Source organism: Schistocerca serialis, chromosome 8 (assembly GCF_023864345.2).
Source record: "Schistocerca serialis cubense isolate TAMUIC-IGC-003099 chromosome 8, iqSchSeri2.2, whole genome shotgun sequence".
NCBI lineage: Eukaryota > Metazoa > Arthropoda > Insecta > Orthoptera > Acrididae > Schistocerca > Schistocerca serialis.
In genome coordinates, this window is record NC_064645.1 from 183,369,510 (window position 1) to 183,390,823 (window position 21,314).

A 21,314-nucleotide genomic window follows, 5' to 3' on the forward strand; every position below is an offset into this window, starting at 1 on the left:
AGACAGACGATGAGTAAGCGACATCGACAATGCCTGAATAGCAGCCGTCAGCTGTGTTTGCTGTGCCTGAATAGCAGCCGACAGCTGTGTTTGTTGTTCAATGAGTGCTTGCATAAGCTGTTCCATGTCTGCCCCGTCATGAACACACAAATCCACAGCGCAGTGAAAATATCCCATCCTTGTCGCCAAAAAGTGTTATAACCTTTAATCACCAATAATTGCGTGGATATTCAAACACACTCACTTAGAAACAATAGCTGGTTACATGATAACAACTCAGTATCTCTTATTCGACTGCCGTGCCGTGACATGCGTCCGGCGCCGTTTGTAGCTAGGTGGCGCTCCCGCGCTCAGCCGAGTTGCGGAGCACCTCTATCGCCGTTTGCGCGTACTGTCATTCCGGCACTGTTAAATGTCGTGGCACTGTCACAACACATTTCTTTTCCCGTCTCGGTTTCCCATTATCTGGCATGTCTGTTCCCCCCACTCACCACTGTTGTCTATTCCCTCTTCTGGTTCTCTTGATTTTTTCTTCATTTACTAGTGTTCCAGGTTGCCCCGCTGTTCACTTCTGCTCTCTATCTGCTATTGTATTTGTTTCTGCATCACTGGGCTGTTCCTGCTGGTCCCTGTGCTCTTGCCAGCATAAAATGTATCCTTATGATCATACTTGACTCTGCTTATGATAGCTTGGCTTCAGCACCATGTGAAACGAAATCCAATGAGATTCAGTCAAATGTGGAAGAATACGTGATGTAATGTTTACATCACGTTTATTCTTACGATGAACACACCACTTACTTTTGTCTAAGAGCAAATGGAACTAACACTATGTGCTTAGGTCGTAAATATGAAGCGTTCCTAAATTTCAGTTTCTTCATTTTGAATAGCTACAGCTTCTATTATTATACAGAAATTGTATTTGTTTTGGGCTATACCTTGAATAAGAACATTAATGGCTCGCACTGAAAGACGAAGAGCTCAAGAGCCACAATTTTTGTGTAGACAAAGTAATAATAATAATAATAATAATAATAATAATAAAGTAGACTTTGATAACAATAATTTTTATGTTGTTTTGAAAGATGCATTTAAATGTGCTCTGAATGTTATTTAAAACAATTTTCAGAGTTATAATTTCCATCTGATGAATTTACAGGGCTGATTTTGTAATGCACATCATTTCGCATCTGTGGTTGTAAGGGAAAAGTTAATTTGCCACCATTAACACAAAATTTATTTTCCACTGCAAAGCATCAAGCACTCAGTTCACATGAACAAACAGTTGCAGTGAAATCAAAGAATTATTTGAAGAGTACTCGTAGCTACAATGCAGCATTTACTATGGGTCAGTTGTGAGGCTAAAATTTTACACACACTTCTATGTGGAGGGTATCACTTTAAGATACATGGCATTTTTTATCACAAATTAGGTGCAGTGACTCAACTAGTCAAATGCCTTACCGTCCATCACTATAACTGAAGCACTGGCCAATGATAATGAGGAGGTCCCGCTGGCAGTTGTTGCGAAACCCTGGTTCTACTCATAGAGTGTATTTCTACTCTATGATTCTACTGAGCATCAGTCGATGCTATTGTAAGATTCTGTTCTATAAGAAAAAAAAGGAACAGTAACTGTACAGAAATTATAATGACATATGTGAGTCTGGGGTTGTCCACTATTGATGATGTATTTGTTGACATATATCTATGAAATAAGAAGGAAAAAAATTGCATACAGTTGAAGTATATATCATACTTATGAAGTGAAGAAATTATTTAATTTACAAAGAAAGATTAAACAAAATTTTATATGCTGTTTATGTTTTCAAGTGGTAGAAGAATGTTTTCAGTCATACAAATAGTTTGTGATTATGATCACAGTCTGTGATTACTAAATTTTAATATGAATTTCACCAAAATACAGCATCATTGACCTGTCATCAGCTGAATTGCAATTTCTAATTCTGATTCATCGGATCTACAGTTTTAAAAATAAAATTTCACTACTATACTTCAAGAATTCGATGTGGCTCATTCACTGGTTACATCACATCTGATCATGGTCGAATTAGTTAACTAATAGTCAAGCAGTCTAAACACAAAATGAACCAGAAGCACAGTGCCACAATGTGAGTTAGTGTGCCTGTTCAGGCACTTAGAGTACAAAGGAAGAGGAGAGGGGATGGAGAGCAAATGTGTGTGGCTGACTGGTGTGACGCCACATCTTGTGACTAAATACTGATCTGTGACTGGACTAGGTCAGCTAAGACAATGCAAGTGGGTTTCTCCCCCTCCCCTGCCTGTCATCTCACCCTACTCTTCCTTGCAGTAGAAACCTATCTAATTGGCTACCACTGTGACATCCCACACCAGATAGTTTATTACTTTATATCACATGACCAGCTCTGTTGTCCTCACTGACTATTGATCAAAGTCCCCACTGCAATCCTGCTATCACATTTCACGTTCTTCCAGTGTTTTTTCCTCTAGGTTCCTCATGATTGATATTTTACTTGTATACATTCTTGTTCTCCAGAAACACAGCTATTAATTAACTTCATCCACATTTGATGCTTATATTTGTTACCAGTGGAGTCCTTTTGCTTGAAAATGCCTTTTTTTCCCCTCATCAATTTACTTCTACGCTCTCTCGTTTTGGCCATTCTGTCTAATCTTGCTTCCTTGGCAGGCCATTCAAAGTGACTTAACTGCTAGGTTCTGTGGATAGTCTTCTCTACATATACCTTTTTAAAACTTATTTAAGCACATTTTAAGTACAAACTTTCAATTCCCTTCAAAATAATCTCCACTTGAACTAATACTCTTGTCTAATCTTTTATTCCACTTTTCAAAACATTCTTTAAATTCATCTTTTGAATGCTTTTCTTTTGTGTCTGTTTTCATTCTAAGAAACAAAAAAGTCACACAGAGCAAGGTCAGGTGAGTTTGGGGGGTCAGAAACAGTCATCATAATTTTTTTTGTCATGAATTGTCATACAGACAGGGCTGTGTGAGCAGGGGCACTGTCATGATATAAAAACCAGTCACTTGACTGCCACAAATCAGGCCATTCCTGCCACATACTGTTGTTCAATCTTATCAAAACATCCAAGTAGGCAGCCTAGTTAAATGTCTGACCCTGAAGGACAAACTCTGAATGGATGATTTCTCTCCCATTGAAAAAACAAATCAGTAATGTTTAATGTTTGATTTCACCTGATGAGCTTTCTTGGGGTGAGGTGAACTTCAAGTCTTCCACTGGCTTTATTGCTACTTTGATTTGTGATTGTAAGCATAGCACCAAGTTTTGGCTTCTGTGGTGATTTCTGAAAAAAAGCTTGGATCACATCAGGACTCTTCTTTCAAAGCACACCAGGCTTCCAAGTGACCTTGTTTTTGTTCAGTAGTCAGCAGTTGTGGCACGAATCTGCTGTCACAATTCACTTCTCTGAACTCCAAGTCACTCCATAGTTGCTCCAATGTCTGCCGATGATTGCAGAAATGTTTTCAACACTTTCATGTGTTTGGGCCATGGAAGTGTAAACTGAATGAGATTTGTCATCAATTGACATTTTACCATTTTTGAAACAATAAAACTGCTCAAACAGTTTAGTTTTTCCCATAGCATCATCTCTGTACACAGTTTTAACATTTCATGAGTTTGTGTTACATTTTATGAGAAAAAAACAAGAACTTCATAGCCGTACTGCTGTTCATGAAAATCAGCAATTGCAAAAACAACCACCACACAAAACAGTTGTCGCAATAACCTCTGCCAAAACTAATCCTGACCTTCTTCAGTGACAGCACTCAACTTACTGACTCTGGAATGTTAGATTTATGGGCTCCTGGAGGCAAAATGGGGTACTACAAAAGTTCTGCCCTCCCAAATATTAGTTACATGATTTTATATATACCATTTTACTTCAGTAGTCAGATGTTATTAAACAGTCTACATGCCTCAGATTTGTCTCAAAAATCAATTTAATTTGTGAAATTCTGCTTCCTTTCAAAGCTCTGGCCAAGAAGGATGGGCTACTGGAGGCAAATGGTGAATCTTCCTTAGACAGCAAGTCCTTTGCCTTCTATGTGTTGTGGTAGCCAAGTGTGATTAGTACAAGTTTGAACTGAATTTTCCTTAACTATCTATCCAATTAGACTTTCTTAGCCAAGTCAAGCTGGAGTGCCCTACCAGCCATATGTGACAATTCCGTATGATAACATAAGATAGCATAAAACAACAACTGTATCAATGATAAAAGCAGATTAATCTTAAGTTCCAAATATTGTAATGTCTTCAAAAGTATTTACTTGATTTCAGAGAGTGAAATGTGGTTTAATTTGTCCTTTTGAGATCTACAATACTAGCAACAGAAATTAATAAAGGGTTACATTTTAGAACTGAAGTTGACACTAATATCACTATAATTAAGAGAGTTATAACAAGTTATCGTACACAGTGTTTAGTGAGAACTTTCTTTCAGTTCATTTAGGTAAAATTGGAATTACGATACGTGAAATTGTTCCAGAAATGCAGGGGTGAACATCATAGTTGACTCACCTGGTGTCATGGTAATCAGAGACAATTAATGTAAATGAATCGAAACATGTTTCAGCAATATAATATTTTAATGAAAATTAATTATTTATTTAAAGCTTTACAGTGGAATTAAATATTTATTTACATATTTATAAGATCTGAATAAAGTTGGTCAAAAGCAGACACTCTTGACAATGAAAAAAATCACAGTTCGATATTACACTGTATCTTGAAAGTTCAGAACAAATATTTTTCCAATTCCAAAAGAAAGGAATGAAGTGAGAAGAATACCTGCAAAGAGGAAGAGAGTGCAAAAAAAGTAAACATTTAAGATGCAAAGCAAAAGTTTACACTGCAAATGACAGTTGAAACTAGTAGTACTAGCTTGTCAGAGACAGAAATGCTTGAAATGTTTATCAATTAGGAACATACGCCACTACTTCCATTCAGGAAACAACTGTCAGAAATGAATTTCAGTCAAACAGAGGTACGGTATGTAAAAGGTATACGTACCTCTATGAAAGGACATTATGACAAATCTTGAAGCCACAGGCAAAAGTGAAATGAAACTTAAACTATTGTCCAGAAAGGATAACAAAGTGTTTCAGAGGAAATACAAGAATGTTTTTCAGAAACAGAGGAGAAAATTACTCAGCGTTTACTGTAAAAAATATGGAGTGAAGTAGAAGTTAATTGCTTTTTGGTTCAAATTATTGTACATATGTCATAAGACATCTTTGTATATTGAACATCTACGTTTTACTCTCTTTATTCCTGATTTCTGCCATGGAGATCTGACATATTCAATCTCTCTAACAGCACTACTTTCAGTTGATGAGTAAGTAACAAGATACTGAGCTTTTGCATTTGGAATTTAGTGGATGTTGGAAGAGCAAAAATGTTTAGTAGTGCAGCATGCATACTGTTTCATTGCATGCCTGTGCTGCTGCCAGAATGAAGTATATTTGCCCCATCACATTTCGCTTTCCTTCATGTTATTTTAATTTCCTCTTTCCCTTTAACTAACAGAGAATGAAATTTTGTTTATGAAGATACAAAACACAGCATCAGCTAGATGTACCACTGACAGCATCTCCCTGATTGATAGTTTCAATGCAAACAGTTATATCAAATGTCTTCAACAGAATTCATACTTATGTAATTCCATTAACTACAGTTCTTTGGTTCTGTTTCCTACAAATATTATTTTTGCTGATTTCATGGCAAAAGTATACTGTAATTTTGAGAACAAAAACAACAGAAATATCAAAAAATAGATTCTAATCAGTTACCAGGTATTTTGCTAAGATAGATATTTTCCCAGTTCAAAAAAGAATCTTCAGTTAAGCAGCAGTGTACAAAAATACAAAAGCTATTGTTGTACTAATAGCAATACTTGGTCACGTGGCATTTGTTCATTCATCTCCAAATATGAACAAAGGCACCAATTGATTCTAACAAACAAATTTATGTGCACAGGAATGTGTAGTTCAGTACAATTATCATATCCACCATAATTTTAAAGTATACATTCTTTTTTGTAGTGCATATGTCAATAACCATGTAGTACGATTCTAGGCAGATATTTACATTTGCAGCAGCAGCAATCATTCATAGTAATATCATCTATATTACAAAAACGTTTTATGCTTTAAAATAGTTTCTTTGTACTATGTTGATAATATGAATTCTCATTAGTTGTTTCTGATACAATAGGTTGAAATCACATGCATCAAATTTTATACTGTTCATTACATTCACACATTAATAAATTATCTGAACACAACTATCATCCTTTTCTTTGTTATTCACATAGCTGACATTTACAATCTGTAATTTATGTTGACAGCATGGCAAGTTGTTACATGTTTTCTAATGTATTGATCTGTAAGCATATACAAAAGTTCGCTGCATGGCTCTCAGTTTTGGATTGCATAAGGTCATCTATTAAATAATATGGCACAGCAGAAGCCATAGTTGCAGAGTTTTAAAAGTGTCTGTGGCTTCTGCAGTATTGTGACAAAATCAGCATAAAAATACATGTATATACATTTAAGACACATGGAACATCACAGAATATTTAAATAAATGACACTGTAAACACTGTCACACATTTTGTTAAGAGTTTTCACTTCATGTCTGAAACATTCACAGTGAGCTCTTTGATTTTCAATTGTATATATAACTTCATTTTAGACATTCCTCTGCCATTCAGAGGCACTGCAAGTGCTACCTGGAAAACGTCCTACGGCAGTAAACTTCAAGCAACAATGCACAATATCCAATCAGTCGGAGAAAGAAGAATAGTGATATGAGGAATACTGCATCCACCCAGTAGCTCCCACCATCCATGTCCACTTCTTGGAGGAATCTCTTTGGTTGTGAATAATGACAATAGTCACTGTAGCACTTCAGACGAGGACGATCATAGCCGTACATAGCAAGCATAAGTCCCTCTAGACTGTACTTCATGTAACTCATATGGAAGAGCCAATCAAAATATGATGGGGCATCCTTCATGTACACAAAAAATCCTGAGAAAATGAGAGATGGGCAGATTGCAAGAGGGCCAAATACCATGCTATTCTGCAAAGAAACAAGAAGAAGCTCATCACTATCTTAGCTTACTTTGCGACAGATATCTTACATTCAAATTTATATTCTCATTGAACTAGCAAATAATCTAAACGTTTCTTCTAAGGAAACACTTTATTTGAGTAAGGGCCAAAAGTCCAGAGATTCTTGTAATTTCTTTTTAAAAGCTGGTGCGTATCAAAATGTGAAATAATTAAATGATTAGAGTGAAATGAATTTCCACTGTAAGAAAGGTAAAATATCACTAAAGTAGTGCCCCTGCATATATAATTCTCAGATTACACTGAGATAAATTAAACTTTAATAATTAGTATTACACTGTTTCAATAAATGATCATCATATTTTAACGAATATTTTTCTAACATATTTTTTCATTTACTTTAACTCTTACCTGAACTGTCATAGAAATTCCAAATATGAGGCCAATACTTTGGGATACTAGACCAACAAGAATGCACATTATGAGGAATAAAGTGAATCTGTGAAACTCATAGGGCTGTGAAGTCATGAAGTAGGCCACTATGACATATGCAAATGTGCACATGATCTGTAAAACACAATAAAACATATAGTTAAATAAGTAAAATTTTAAGGAATTATTGTTTATCTGTAATAAAGATTCACTACATCAGAATTAATAGTTGCATCATTCATAAGTAATCTTTTATCATATTTTTTAACAAATATGTGTCAATAAGTGAAGTATTTGCTAGTAGTTAAGTATATCAGCAGTAATGTCTTATAATTATTAGTTTAATCTACTTAGTTTACAGATAAAATGACAATAGTACAATTCCCATTATACTACTTACATACATATGTAAAGGGAAAACATAAAAGTTAAATTTATTCATTTTATGATTTACTTTTGGCTTTCAAATCGAACTACTGTTATTGGGATGGCATTACTCCACACTGGCTGTTTTCATACGGCTAAAAAGCAATAAATAATTTACAGTTTTGTTTCTTTATTCTTAGGTAAATGTCATTTCAAGCCAGGCAGGTGCACACAATCTTAAATTGAAGAATGCTTTTGATTAAACTCACTGTACGACAAAAAAAAATCAACATTTCTCACAGTACGGGTAGCAGTACAACTGCATTTCACAAAATCATAGGATTAATAAGTAGAGAATTCTGAAACACCTTCAAAATATTGCTTTTATGGTGCAATAAGTTATGTGTTGCTGCACTTAGGGGGCCCTGAGATGTGTGAGCTACTTGCAAGCAAAATTTGTTGGTGACTTCTCCTAACAACACATGCTGAGGAAGATTGTTTTGTTTCTGGAATATGAAAGATCTTCATTGGTGATTTCACACACTTTGCTGCCTTTCCTTTTACTTTGCCAGTTTCTCGTATGAAGGATTTTAATTTTTCTCTGATGTCACAGAAACATAATCTAGCTCTCTCAAGAGGTCTTCACCCTTGAAGGTGTTCTGTACACAATGTCTCAATCTCCATATGAATCATGTACTTTTGTATTTATTAGTTCATCTAATATTCTTCCAAAAATCATTCTCACAATTTACCTTTCAAACACTTTCAGCTTCACCACTTACGATTGCCTCTTTCAGAACTGGAACCCAGTCCCCCTCAAAAAGATACATAATATATTATATAATGTGTCACCTGACTCATATATACATTTAGTATCATATTCAAAGATACTTACTTCAGAAATATCTCACTTTGTAGTTTTCCCTGAATACAGCCATTCTGTTAAGTTTATTGACACATTTCTGATGGCACTCACCTTGGGATATTTGGCCAACGGTCATTTATGGTTTTTTCTGGTGTTTTGCTATCACAGGTGACTTCCATTATCAAGAATCACTCAGTAGTTCTCATGGCAGACTAGAGTTGAGCTTGTGGCTAGTAGAAGTATGTACTTCCCTTACAAGTGTCTTAATGTCTTCCACTGGTCATCACTGCTGTAGTTTTCCCCTTGTTTCTTCCAATGGAATTTTGCTGCAGCAGGCAAATCTAGGTGTGATTGAGCTTGAGTCTTTCCTATTTCTTGATGAAACTATCATCAAGCTTGTGAATTTTTGTGGATTTCCTAAACAAACAGGCATGTTAGTTCTTATTCACTGTGAGATCCTGTATGTCAGTGAATTTTATTACATTGATGATCTCACACAGCTCATGTTGCACTGTGGCTGATTTCTCTGTCTGTCTCAACCTGCAATGAAATTTATGTAAAATGATCCTGGTATTGCTTGACCATTCAGTCATTCCAACGTAAAATTTTCCACATGTATACATTATGCAGTATACTTCAGTTACTGCAAGTGTATACCATATACATTTATTATGTGCACATGTGAATACATTTGTGTTGTAATGACTAGAAAATCTGTCTACACCAGTATCACAGAGCATAACACTATTTCAAGTTGGAACAGGTGGAGAAATCATCAGTGGAGGAGTACACACTATGTGAGACAAACCACATACCAAAATTAGTCAACATACAGGATCTCACAGTGGATAATAACTACCACATCCATTTGTTTAGAGAAGCTATCAAAATCCATGCACATGACAATAGTTACAAAAAGCTAGTTGAAATCCTCAAGACAAACTGAGTCTAGATTCACCTATTGTAGCGAATAACCATTGCAAGCAACAGGGAAATCTACAGTGGCAATAACCAGGTAGAAACTATCAGATATTAGCATGGCAATTAAGTAACCATTGGCTACTGGCTCAACTCCTGTCTGCCACCAGCAATGGAAGGTGAATATTTGATAATACTAGCCATTCATGCTAGTGAAAAATCCGAAAAATCATTAAATTACTGTGAGCTGAAGATCTTGAGAGAGGCACAACAACAAAACATATTCATAACTGGCTGTGAAGGACTCAGAAATTTTATAACACTGATTTGTCTTAAGTGTAATTCATATGAATTTTACTTGTAGTCTTTGCTTATTCACACTAACCTGTGTTGGAATGTCTGCTAAAGTGACAGCTGCATAGTATGATCCTAAAGAGTACCAACGATTGAAATGTTCTCTGGCAACAACAGGTAGCTCCAAAGGAACTGTTGATAACAGAAAAACATATTTTAGTAAATCATATATGCACTAAATATAATTACAATCAACTGTACAAATTTGCTATGAGAATGGAAAAAATACAGAACTTCCGTAATTTGATTCAAATAATGGTTTGGTTGATGTTACAGCGAATCAAGTGGGGGTATCTGCAAAGCCTTCCCTTGTGAAGCAGTTTTGTGGGTAGGACTGAGCTAAATACTAAATGACTTTGTGTTAATTTTGATCATACGTTTACCTGTTGCCTTAATGGAAATCTCAGTGTGTGTACAAACTGCTCCTGTTCTTAAAGGAAATTAGTAATATTTATAGCTCACCAGATTAAAAGATAAGCAGCAAGCTTAGTTTAAAATTATTTGTTCACTGTCCTGTAAAACAGTGCAGAAGCCACAGTTCAGCACTACTGTGAATTTGTTCTTGAACATGGGATAGGTTAGTTGATGTTCATAGGCAGCTGAAGATTACCCTGGCTACTGTCAAATGACTGGCAACTGCTGTGAACTGGTGTGCTGGGAGAGTTGTCAAGAGTCATACACCAGAGGTACCAAAGGTTCCCAAGTACTATCCTTGTCTGTAGATCATGTCTCCTCTGCAGGAAGTGAGGGATCTGTCATTACTTGTCCACTTGACTGTGCACAGTGTCCTGTACACAGTACATGGGAACTAGGGAGAACTCAAGGTGTTATACCGATTACCCTAAACAACAAGTTCGAGATGCTGTCTTTCACTGAACCTGAAACTAAGCCATCTGGACTCACTTTGCCTGTTTTGGGGAAACCTGCTTTATCCTGTTTCAACAGGAGGCAAGCACAAAAAGGTACAAATATGTTAATCATCAGCAGTTCAAACATGTGGGAATAATGGTAGTCATTAGGGAAATGGCAGCAAGGAATAGGAAGGAACACCAGTTGCATTCACTACGAGCACCTGGAAACATATGGAAGAGACTATTCTGACAGTCATTGAGAGAATAGGGTGCAACCAACTGCAGACTTTGGTGCACATTTGAACAATCAATGCCTGTAATCTGGGCTCTGAGGTCATACTTGGATCATCCCAGTAACTGGCAGAGAAGGTTGAGAAGACAAGCCTTGTACATGGAGTTTCAACAAAGCTCATGATTTGCAGTATTGTCACCTGAATCAATCATGGCCTCCTGGTTCTGAGTCAACTAGAAGGGTTGAACCAGAGACTGTGAATGTTCTGTGACAAGCTAGGCTGCAACGTCCTGGACATGCATAATAGGACTTAGTACTGTAAGGTCCCTCTAAATGGGTCAGTTGTGCACTACACAGCAGAAACTGCTACCCATGTAGCTGACTGTGTGTAGAGTGTACACAACAGTTTTTAAGTTAGGCAACTCTCCATCCTGCTCAGGTAACAAGAGCTGTAGGAGATCCGGAAATATTCACGTAAGATCCAAAAGAATGTCCCTAACCCAGCCTGCAGGTGAAAGTATTAAAATCCTAGTAGTTAACTGCCAAAGCATTTGCAGCTCAGTGCCAGAGTTTGAAGCTCTGCTGAAAAGCAGGAAAGGGTCACATAATACAACATGCAGAAAGCTGGTTAAAACCTGAAGCTGATAGCAATGAAGTTTTTGCAGAAAATGTAAGTGTACACTGAAAGGATAGGATAATGGGAAATGGGTGTGGTGTATTTGTGCAGTAGACAAGACACTCAGATCCAGTGAAGATTGTTAGGGCAAGACTCCATGTCAGGGGTGGGCATAAAATGGTAACTGGATCCTTCTATCGATTACCAGTCTCAACTTGTGAAGTTATCAAAACTACTAGAGAAAATCTCAGTTTTTTTTTACATAAGTTCCACAATCATACTGTAATCGGCAGTGGTGGACATGACAGGACATTCTGTAACATTACTAAACGCCTTCTCTGAAAACTATTTAGAACAGATAGTTCAGAATCCCACTCATGGTGGAAATCTAATGGCAACAAATAGACCTGAGCTCTTTCAGGATGTCCACATCAAAACTAATATCAATGACCATGAGGCATTTGTAGCAACAATAATTAACAAAGTAGAAAGGACAGCTAAAACAAATATAAAGATATAAATGTCTTGTAAATTACATAAAAAAAGCAGTAGTGTCATATCTCAGTGAGGAACTCGAAACTTTTACCCCAGGACAGGAGTATGTAGAGAAGCTATGGCTCAAGCTTAAAAGAATAGCTGACCATGCACTGGATAGATATGTACCCAGTAGAAGAGCCCATAATGAGAGGAACCTTCCATGGTATGCAGTCATTGTAAAGATACTTCTGAAGAAACGGAGACTACTGCACGATAGGTGTAAAATGAAGAATACGGTTACAGATAGAGAGATACTAAGTGAAACACATTTGACAGTCAAGATAGCAATGTGTGAGCCTTCAATAACTACCATAGCAGAATTTTGTTGAACGATCTTTCACAAAACCCAAAGAAATTCTGGTCATATGTATAAGGTGTTACTGGCACCAAAGTTAGTGTCCAGTCGCTCATGGATGAGACAGAAACTGAAATTGGGGATAAGAAAGCAAGAGCAGAAACACTTAACACAATTTTCAAATGTTCCTTTAGAAAGGAAACCCAGGAGAATTGCCCCAACTTAATCCTTGTAGCGCTGAAAAGATGAGTATGTAAGTGTTAGAGTCAGTGCTGTCAAGAAATAGCTGAAATCATTAAAACTGAACAAAGCTCCAGGCCCCAATGGAATCATATCAGATTCTATATTGAACTTGTGACTGATTTGGTCCCTTTTTTATCTTTAATCTACTGCAGAGCCCTCAAACAAAAAACTGTGCCTATTCAGTGGAAAACAGTACAGATCACAAGCATTTACAAGAAGGTTAGAAAAAGTAGTCCACAAAATTGCTGCCCAATATCCTTGACACTGATTTCCTGTAGACTCTTAGAACTTGTTTTGAGTTTAAGCATAATGAGACATGAACAGAATGTCTTCCTCCATGCCAACCAGCAATGATTCTGAAACCATTGGTCATGTGAAACCTAACTCATACTTCGCTCACATTACATGCTGAAAACTTTCGATCAAGGCAGTCAGGTAGATGCACTATTTCTTGATATCTAAAAACCATTGACTAAGTACCACATATATGCTTATTATCAAAATTATGGACATATGGAGTATCAACCAAAATTTGTGATTGAACTGACAATTTTCTGGTAGGCAGGTGAAAGAATTTTATCTTGAATGGAGAGTCATCAACAGATGTACTAACGACATATGTGTGCCAGCAAACTGTGTTGGAATTCTTGCTGTTTATGTTGTATATTAATGACCCTGTGGACCTAGTAATCTCAGACTTTTTACAGATGCTGCAGTTATCTGTAATGAAGTACTTTCTGAAAAAAAAAAAAAACTGCATAAATATTCAGTCAGACCTTGATAAGATTTCAAAGTGGTTCCAAGTTTGGCAACTTGCTTTGATTGTTCAAAAATATAAAATCTCGCACTTCACAAACTGAAAAAACACAGTATCCTGTGAATACAGCATCAATGAGCCACAGTTGTAATCAGTCAGCTCATACAAATATCTGGGTGTAATACTTTTTAGGGACATGAAATGAAATGATCACATAGTCTCAGTTGTGGGTGAAGCAGGTGATAGATTTTGGTTTATTGGTAGAATACTGGGGAAATGCAAGAGTCTACAAAGGAGGTTGCTTACAAATCACTTGTGTGAACCATCCTAGAATATTGCTCAAGTGTGCCGGACCCACACCAAATAAAACAGGAAGTCCTGAACTATACAGAGAAGTGCAGCATGAATTTTCACAGGTTTGTTTGATCCATGGGAGAGTATATCACAGAGATGCTGCAGAAACTGAACTGGTGAATTCTGGAAGAAAGACATAAACTATCCTGAGAAATCCTATTTACAGTTTCACAAGGACCTGCTTAAAATGATTCCTCTAGGAATATAGTACAACCTACTATTTATCACTCATATAAAATCATGAAGACAAGATTATATTAATTACAGCACACATGGAGGCATTTAAACAGTCACTCTTCTCACTCTCCACACACAAATGGATTAGGAAAAAACACTGCCCTACACTTCATAGTGGTTTGCAGAGTGTAGATGTAGATGAAGACTTCTTTTATCATCTGTTGTGCCTCTATAAAATATATGTTAACAGGAATAAATCAAGGCTACATCTGTTCCAAAAGAATACACCACTGACCGTAAATGGTCTCACTTTCAAGGCAGTTGACCACTTCAAGTACTTAGGGAGTCTTTTTAGCAGAGACAATAGAGCAGAAATAGAAATAGATGCCCGTCTAGCAGCAGCTAATAGAACTTTTTACAGCTGTATCAAAATTTTAAGGATGAGATCACTTAGTACTGAATTCAAAATCCGTTTTTATCAGTCAACTATTGTACCAGTAGCATTATATGGATGTGAAGCTATTACATTCAGGAAAAAAGATGAAGAAAAACTGTTGATATTTGAAAGAAAAATACTAAGAAAAATATTTGGACCAATCTTCGATGAAAATGTCATGGAGTGGAGGATAAGGAAAAATGAAGAACTACGGGAGCTGTACAAACATAGTACCATTGTGGAAATGTTAAAGAAGAGAAGACTGAACTGGGCTGGTCATGTAGCAAGGATGCCGGAGAACAGACTACCCAAAATAGCATCCACTAAGAAATTAGAAGGAAAGCGAAGAAGAGGAAGACCTCGAATTAGGTGGATGGAGAATATCCGGGAAGATGCAGCTAGGATGGGCATCAACTCTGATTGGACAACAATTTCCCTGGATAGAAATAATTGGAAGAGGCTCGTAGAGCAGGTGTATGGTCAATAAGGCCTTAGCCACGTGTAAAGTAAAGTAAAGTAAAGTACATATGTTCTGAAAGTTTATAGTTTTAGTAAATGTTTTAGTTACTATATAAAAAAGAAAATCACTTTTTACACACTGACCCTCTTTATCAAGCTTTTTCTTTAGCATACACTTTTTGAAAATTCTTTCACTGACTCAATGTGACAGGTCAAAGCGAGATGGCATATTACTTTAGTAGACAATCTTGTAAGGTGAGAGACCAGTTCCAGTATGGACCCTAGAATTGTACATGCCGACCACAAACTCAAGATAAGTGTCCCAGGCTGTATGTTGGCTGTTAACATAATGAATCATCATCTTTTTGTCTGTATGCGTAACATCAAAAGTAAGTAGTTCCATAATCACTGACAACAATTCCTTCTCTGTGGTGGAGCAATTGTGTTAACACTCTGTTTAGCTGTCAAGATGCTTATGCTATAGTATGCTCTTTGCCATCTACATTCTGACTGAGAATGCAACTAAGAGCACTATTGCTAGCATCACAGGGAAGCATGAATTCTTTGTCAAAATCAAGAAACACTAGTACCGCATCTTTGGTTAACGCTTTTTTTAATGCCAGAAGGGCACACTCACATTCCAGGAGCTACTCATATTTAACTCTTTGTTCAGTAGATAATAATGGCTGGTCAATTCACACAAAGTTTTTAACAAATTTATGGTAATAGCTCCACAACCCAGAAAATATTGTAACCATTTCACTTTTTGAAGGGCTGCTGACACTAAACAAGTATCAGTTCATACACCCTCTTCACTAATAACATGTCCCAGGTACTTGACCTGATTTGTTGCAAAACTACCTTTTTCAATACTTAGCATAAGATGTACTGCCCTTAGTCTATTAAATACACCTCCAACCATTTTACATGTTCATTCACATCTTCCAAGAAAACTGTATCATTGAGACATGCATTTTCCAGATTTTAGGCCATACATTTAGCAACTTTGGAATGTGACTGGTGCAATTTTAAGCCCGAATAGCTTCGTGTGATATTCAAAAAGCCCCCATGGGACTGTAAAAGTTATTTTACTTCTGTTGTCTTGCACTATCTCCAGCCTGTGGTAACCACCAAACAAATCAGTTGTAGAAAAGTATTTGCATCTGCCTGAGTTAGGAAGCATCTCCATGGTGTTAGGTAATGGATAGGCAATGGTGGTGGTTCTATCATTCAGGTATCTACGGTTGCAACAAAAATGGCATTTTTTGGTGGCATCCATCATTTTTTTCAGAATCACAACAGGTGCCCACCAGGAACTATAATTGAAAAAAAAAAAAAAAAAAGTAAAATCCCTTCAAGCTCAACTGTATGCCATGAAAGGTCTATTTCAGTATGACGTTTAATAAGGAAATCAAGCCCAACAATTGCAGAATACCCTCTACCAACCTGTGAAAAAACCTCCAATGCTCAAAAAAATGTCTCAGTACTAATGCTAAATTTGGGAAGTGGGGCCTCCAATGAACTTATATCATTATTAGTAACTCCATGTAACCTGTAACACAGAGACCATTGTCTCTTTCTACCCAAGAGATCTAATGCAATGACCATTACATGTTCCCCTGTATCTACTACAAACCTATGTTTCTTGCCACCAATGAAACTACACAAGCAGCATTCTGTCTCTGCATCTACTCATGCAGAACTACACTTTATCAAGAACATTTTCCTTTGGCTGATATGTTCCTGTTGACATTTAATGAATGCTTTTGCTGATACTGATTTAGCCGTTAAACACTCCCACACTCCCATGTTTTGTGACCCACTTGTCTACAATTGTAGCATTTTGGCTATGATAATGCTGTTTGACATGGCCCTAACGTCCACACCTGTGGCTTTTATTACTGAAGCAATCACATGGCAGTCACTACACCCCTAGAAAGACTAGACTCATTTTTTCACAGATGTTTATTACTGTACTTCTCTCCTACTTGAATGCACTTTTTATAGCATCTCTACCAGTCCTTGAACACATGGTACAGCCCATTCCTTATCAGGACCTTGAGAATCGCCTCACTTTTCTTGAGTACTGCTTCAGAGTTCTTGAATCAAATGTCTGAAAGTTTTGCTTTTAGTGATGAAAAAAATAATCACTAGGAGCAAGATCAGGGATGGATGCCATACATACGTAATGTTGAACTGTTCCAGAAACTGTGTGACTTGATTTGTGACATGAAGCCGCACACTGTCATAATGAAGTCACCATCCATTCCGAGAAAGTTCTGGTCCTTTTCCAGCAATGTGCTTCTTCAGGTTAGCTAATACTGACATGTAGTCTACTGCTGTAACAGTAGTGCAAGGGAAAACTGTATGCTGCTAAATCATTCCATGAGAATCAGAAAATGCATCACTTTTCCTGCAGATGGAACAACTTTTGCCTTTTTTTAGTGTCAGAGAACCTGGCGATTTCCACACTGTGTTCACTTGTTTTCTGTCAGGATCATAATGATGTGCCCATGATTCATCACCAATTCCAGAAATGCATCCCCTCAATCACCAAAGGGACACAGCACCTCATTAGTTGTCTCCATTTGCAAAGCCTTTTGTTTGGAGTCAACACACACAACACCCAACGAGCACAAACATGGGACATATGGAGATGATCAACAAAATCATAAAGACACTTGCATATGAAATTTTCAACATCTCACTGAGATTAAGTAATGTTATCTGCCAGTCCTCACAAATAATCACAGCAGTTACATTGACATTAACTTCAGTCACATCAGAAGCCGAAACACCAGTCCCACCTTGGCTTAACACAGACAAGTTGGCCGCATTTGAAGTCTTTGAACCACCTAAACACTTTTGCATGAGGTAGTGCATCTTCACCATATGTTTGCTGCAGATTTTGTAAGTTTCAGTCACTGTATAGTTTAAACAAACACAGGATTTTATTGCACCATACTGCTCCTCTCACATCACCTCCATTGTTTGATAAGCGAAATGCAATGAGTGTCTAGAGAATAGAGCATTACTACCAACCTACTAATATGCGAGTATGGTGCTTTTCCGTATTTTTCTTATTTAGTGGTCTTCCTTTGGTATTGAACGTTACCAACACAACTTCTTTCCTTCTCGGCCTTCCCTCCGCGTTTTATTCCTTCTTATGATTACTATTTCAACTTTAGTTATTTAATTTCCCTACCCACCAGTTACCCACTATATACCCTAATCCTGTACCACATTATTTACATTCATTCTGGAAACATGCATTCACCGTAGCCAAAGTGCAATCCCACATACTTTTCCTCCGGTCCTGCTTAACCTTTGGAATTACCCCTAAAGGGCTTACCTTAAAAGTTCCCATCTCCGGGTGCAATTCCTCCTTCCACCAGTCTCTCCTGGACTTCCAGAACCGTCAATCCTTAGCCCTTACCCAACTTGTCCTGAATCTCTACACTACTTCATGTAACCACCACTCCCAACAGCTCCTATCTCTCTTCAAAGTCCTCCACCTCTCAAACCCAACACACTCAGGAACATCATCCTAGAAGCCAGCTGCAAACTTGAGTTCCATGCCACACACCACCTGAAAAAACTATCCACAGTGCTAGTGCAACACCTAAGAAGTGGGGTCCCTCTCCCTATCCCTCACAAACACCAACCACAACAGAACCTTCAACAAACCCCCCTCATAGCCAACAAACCTAGCCTAGCCACCCTACTCAATCTCCCCATCCCAGCACATACCCCACACAGACCAAATCTCAACTATAACCACAGTCAAATGCCACATATCACCAGTCCCAATTCAGTCCTAAACCTCTCATCCAGATCCCTCTCTCCTCCAGAGACATCTGTTCTATCAAAAGGCTTAACCTTTAGCCCCACGCCTTAATTCAACCACACTGCCCTGGTTAAAGATCTCCTCTCATTCACCCGGAACCTCAACTGGAAATATCACTTCACTACCCAAACACAGCCCCCAAATACTAGACCCAGTGTTGAACCCTGTCTAGAACAGTTCCGACTGCCTTCTCAAAGGGATCCTCCTCCCCTCCCCCAAAACCATCCCTTGCAGACATTTCAGGAATTCCTCACATCCAGTGTTGCCTCCCAGTCCTTCTTGAAGAACATCCCGACAACCCCCAATATCATCCCAACTGAATCCCGTGCCATTAAGGAGCTGAAAATAGACCGCTCTATTGTCATCCTCCCGGCAGATAAAGGCTCCACAACTGTCGTACTTGACCGTGTGGATTATGTGGCAGAAGGACTGCGTCAACTCTCCGACACCTCAACCTACAAAGCTGTTACCCAGGATCCCATTCCCTCCATCGAGACTGAGCTGCAAAAAATCCTAAAAATCTAAGGTCCCTCACAAGGCCTCACAATGGCTTCCATAGACTTACTCACTCCACCTGAGCCACGTACCCCTACCTTCTACCTATTACCCAAAATCCACAAAGAGAACCATCCTGGCCGTCCCATTGTAGCAGGCTTCAAAGCCCCAACCGAACGTATCTCAGCTCTGGTAGACCAGCACCTCCAACCTATCACCCGCAGACTCCCATCCTACATCAAAGACACAAACCACTTCCTAGAACGCCTCAAATCCATTCCCACTCCTCTCCCACCTGAAACCTTTCTTGTCACCATAGATGCTACATCCCTTTACACAAACATCCCACATACCCATGGTCTCTCTGCCCTTGAGCACTACCTCTCCCAACACCCACTCGAAGATCTTCCAAAAACCCCGTTACTTATCACACTTACCAACTTCATCCTCACCCATAATTACTTCACTTTTGAAGGCCAGACCAACAAACAAATCAGGGGAACGGCCATGGGAACCAGGATGGCTCCGTCCTATGCCAACCTCTTTATGGGCTGCATGGAGGAGGCTTTCCTGAAGACCCAACAGCTGCTTCCCCTGGCCTAGTATAGGTTTATAGATGACATCTTTGTGGTCTGGACTCATGGTGAAGAAACACTCCTTAATTTCCTCCATAACCTCAACTCCTTTTCGAATCTGAATTTCACCTGGTCCTTCTCCAAAACCCAAGCCACCTTCCTGGATGTTGACCTTCATCTTGTTGAAGCTCACATCCACACCTCTGTCCATATCAAACCCACAAACAAACAACAGTACCTTCACTTTGATAGCTGCCATCCTTTCCACATCAAACACTCCCTTCCCTACAGCCTAGGTATTCATGGCAAACGTATCTCCTCCAGTGACGAATCCCTCAACAATTACACCAATAACCTGACCAATGCTTTCCTCTCCCGCAACTATCCCGCAGACCTTGTCCACAATCAGATTTCCCGAGCAATACATTCCTCCCCATCCAACAACAATGTTCCTACCCCCAGACCACACAGAAGCATCCCCCTTGTCACCCAATATTATCCTGGCCTCGAAAACATCAACAAATTACTCCGCCAGGGATATGACTTTCTCAAGTCAACCCCTGAAATGAGATCATCCCTTGACAAAATTCTCCCCACACCACCCAGAGTTGCCTTTCGTCGCCCCCCTAACCTCCGTAACATCCTTGTTAAACCCTACAATATTCCCAGACTACCTTCTCCACCCAGCGGTTCCTACCCCTGTAACCGAACCCGCTGCAAAACCTGCCCCATGCATCGCCCCACAACCACCTACTCCAGCCCCGCTACTGGTAAAACATACACAATTCAAGGCAGGGCCACGTGTGAAACTACACATGTCATTTATCAACTGACATGCCTGCACTGCACAGCCTTTTACATCGGCATGACAACAACTAAACAGGCTGAGCGCATGAACGGACACAGACGAACTGTCCGCCTAGGAGATGCCCAATACCCAGTAGTGGAGCATGCCCTCCAGCATAATTCTAGGGACCTAGGAACCTGCTACACCGTATGTGCCATTTGGCTTCTCCCACCCAACACCAGTCCCTCTGAACTGCGGAGATGGGAACTTGCACTCCAACACATCCTTTCATCCCGCCATCCCCCTGGACTGAACCTACATTAAACAACCTCAATCCCATTTACTCTTCAGTCTTCTCCTCTTTCCCCTTTCCTCTTTAGCCATTCACGCATCTTTTCATCCTACATAGTTGTGTTTATCTTTATACTATATACCTCTTTACTTCTGTATGCATACTCTTTGGTTTGAAGCTGGCACAGTACTTACAGTAGAATATCTTTGGCTTCCCTCTGACAACCATGCCTCCATCCTTGCTACCCTCCCTATTTTCCTTTCCCTGTTGCTTCATAACCTGGGTTGTGAGTAACTGAGTCTCCTTT

The 21,314-nt window shown here is 38.6% G+C and overlaps 1 protein-coding gene across 1 annotated transcript in view; it reads right to left on the reverse strand.

Moving 5' to 3' along the window:
• Positions 1 to 4,701: 4,701 nt before the first annotated feature.
• Positions 4,702 to 21,314, reverse strand: part of LOC126416619 (ATP-binding cassette sub-family G member 1-like) — a 345,855-nt gene continuing 329,242 nt past the window's right edge. Inside the window, exons 9-11 of the mRNA XM_050084375.1 lie at positions 10,086 to 10,186; positions 7,531 to 7,686; positions 4,702 to 7,129 (exon numbers count right to left, since the gene is read on the reverse strand). Coding sequence (XP_049940332.1) covers positions 6,773 to 7,129; positions 7,531 to 7,686; positions 10,086 to 10,186 — 614 coding nt within the window. The 3' untranslated portion in view covers positions 4,702 to 6,772. The remainder of the gene's footprint in view (positions 7,130 to 7,530; positions 7,687 to 10,085; positions 10,187 to 21,314) is intronic.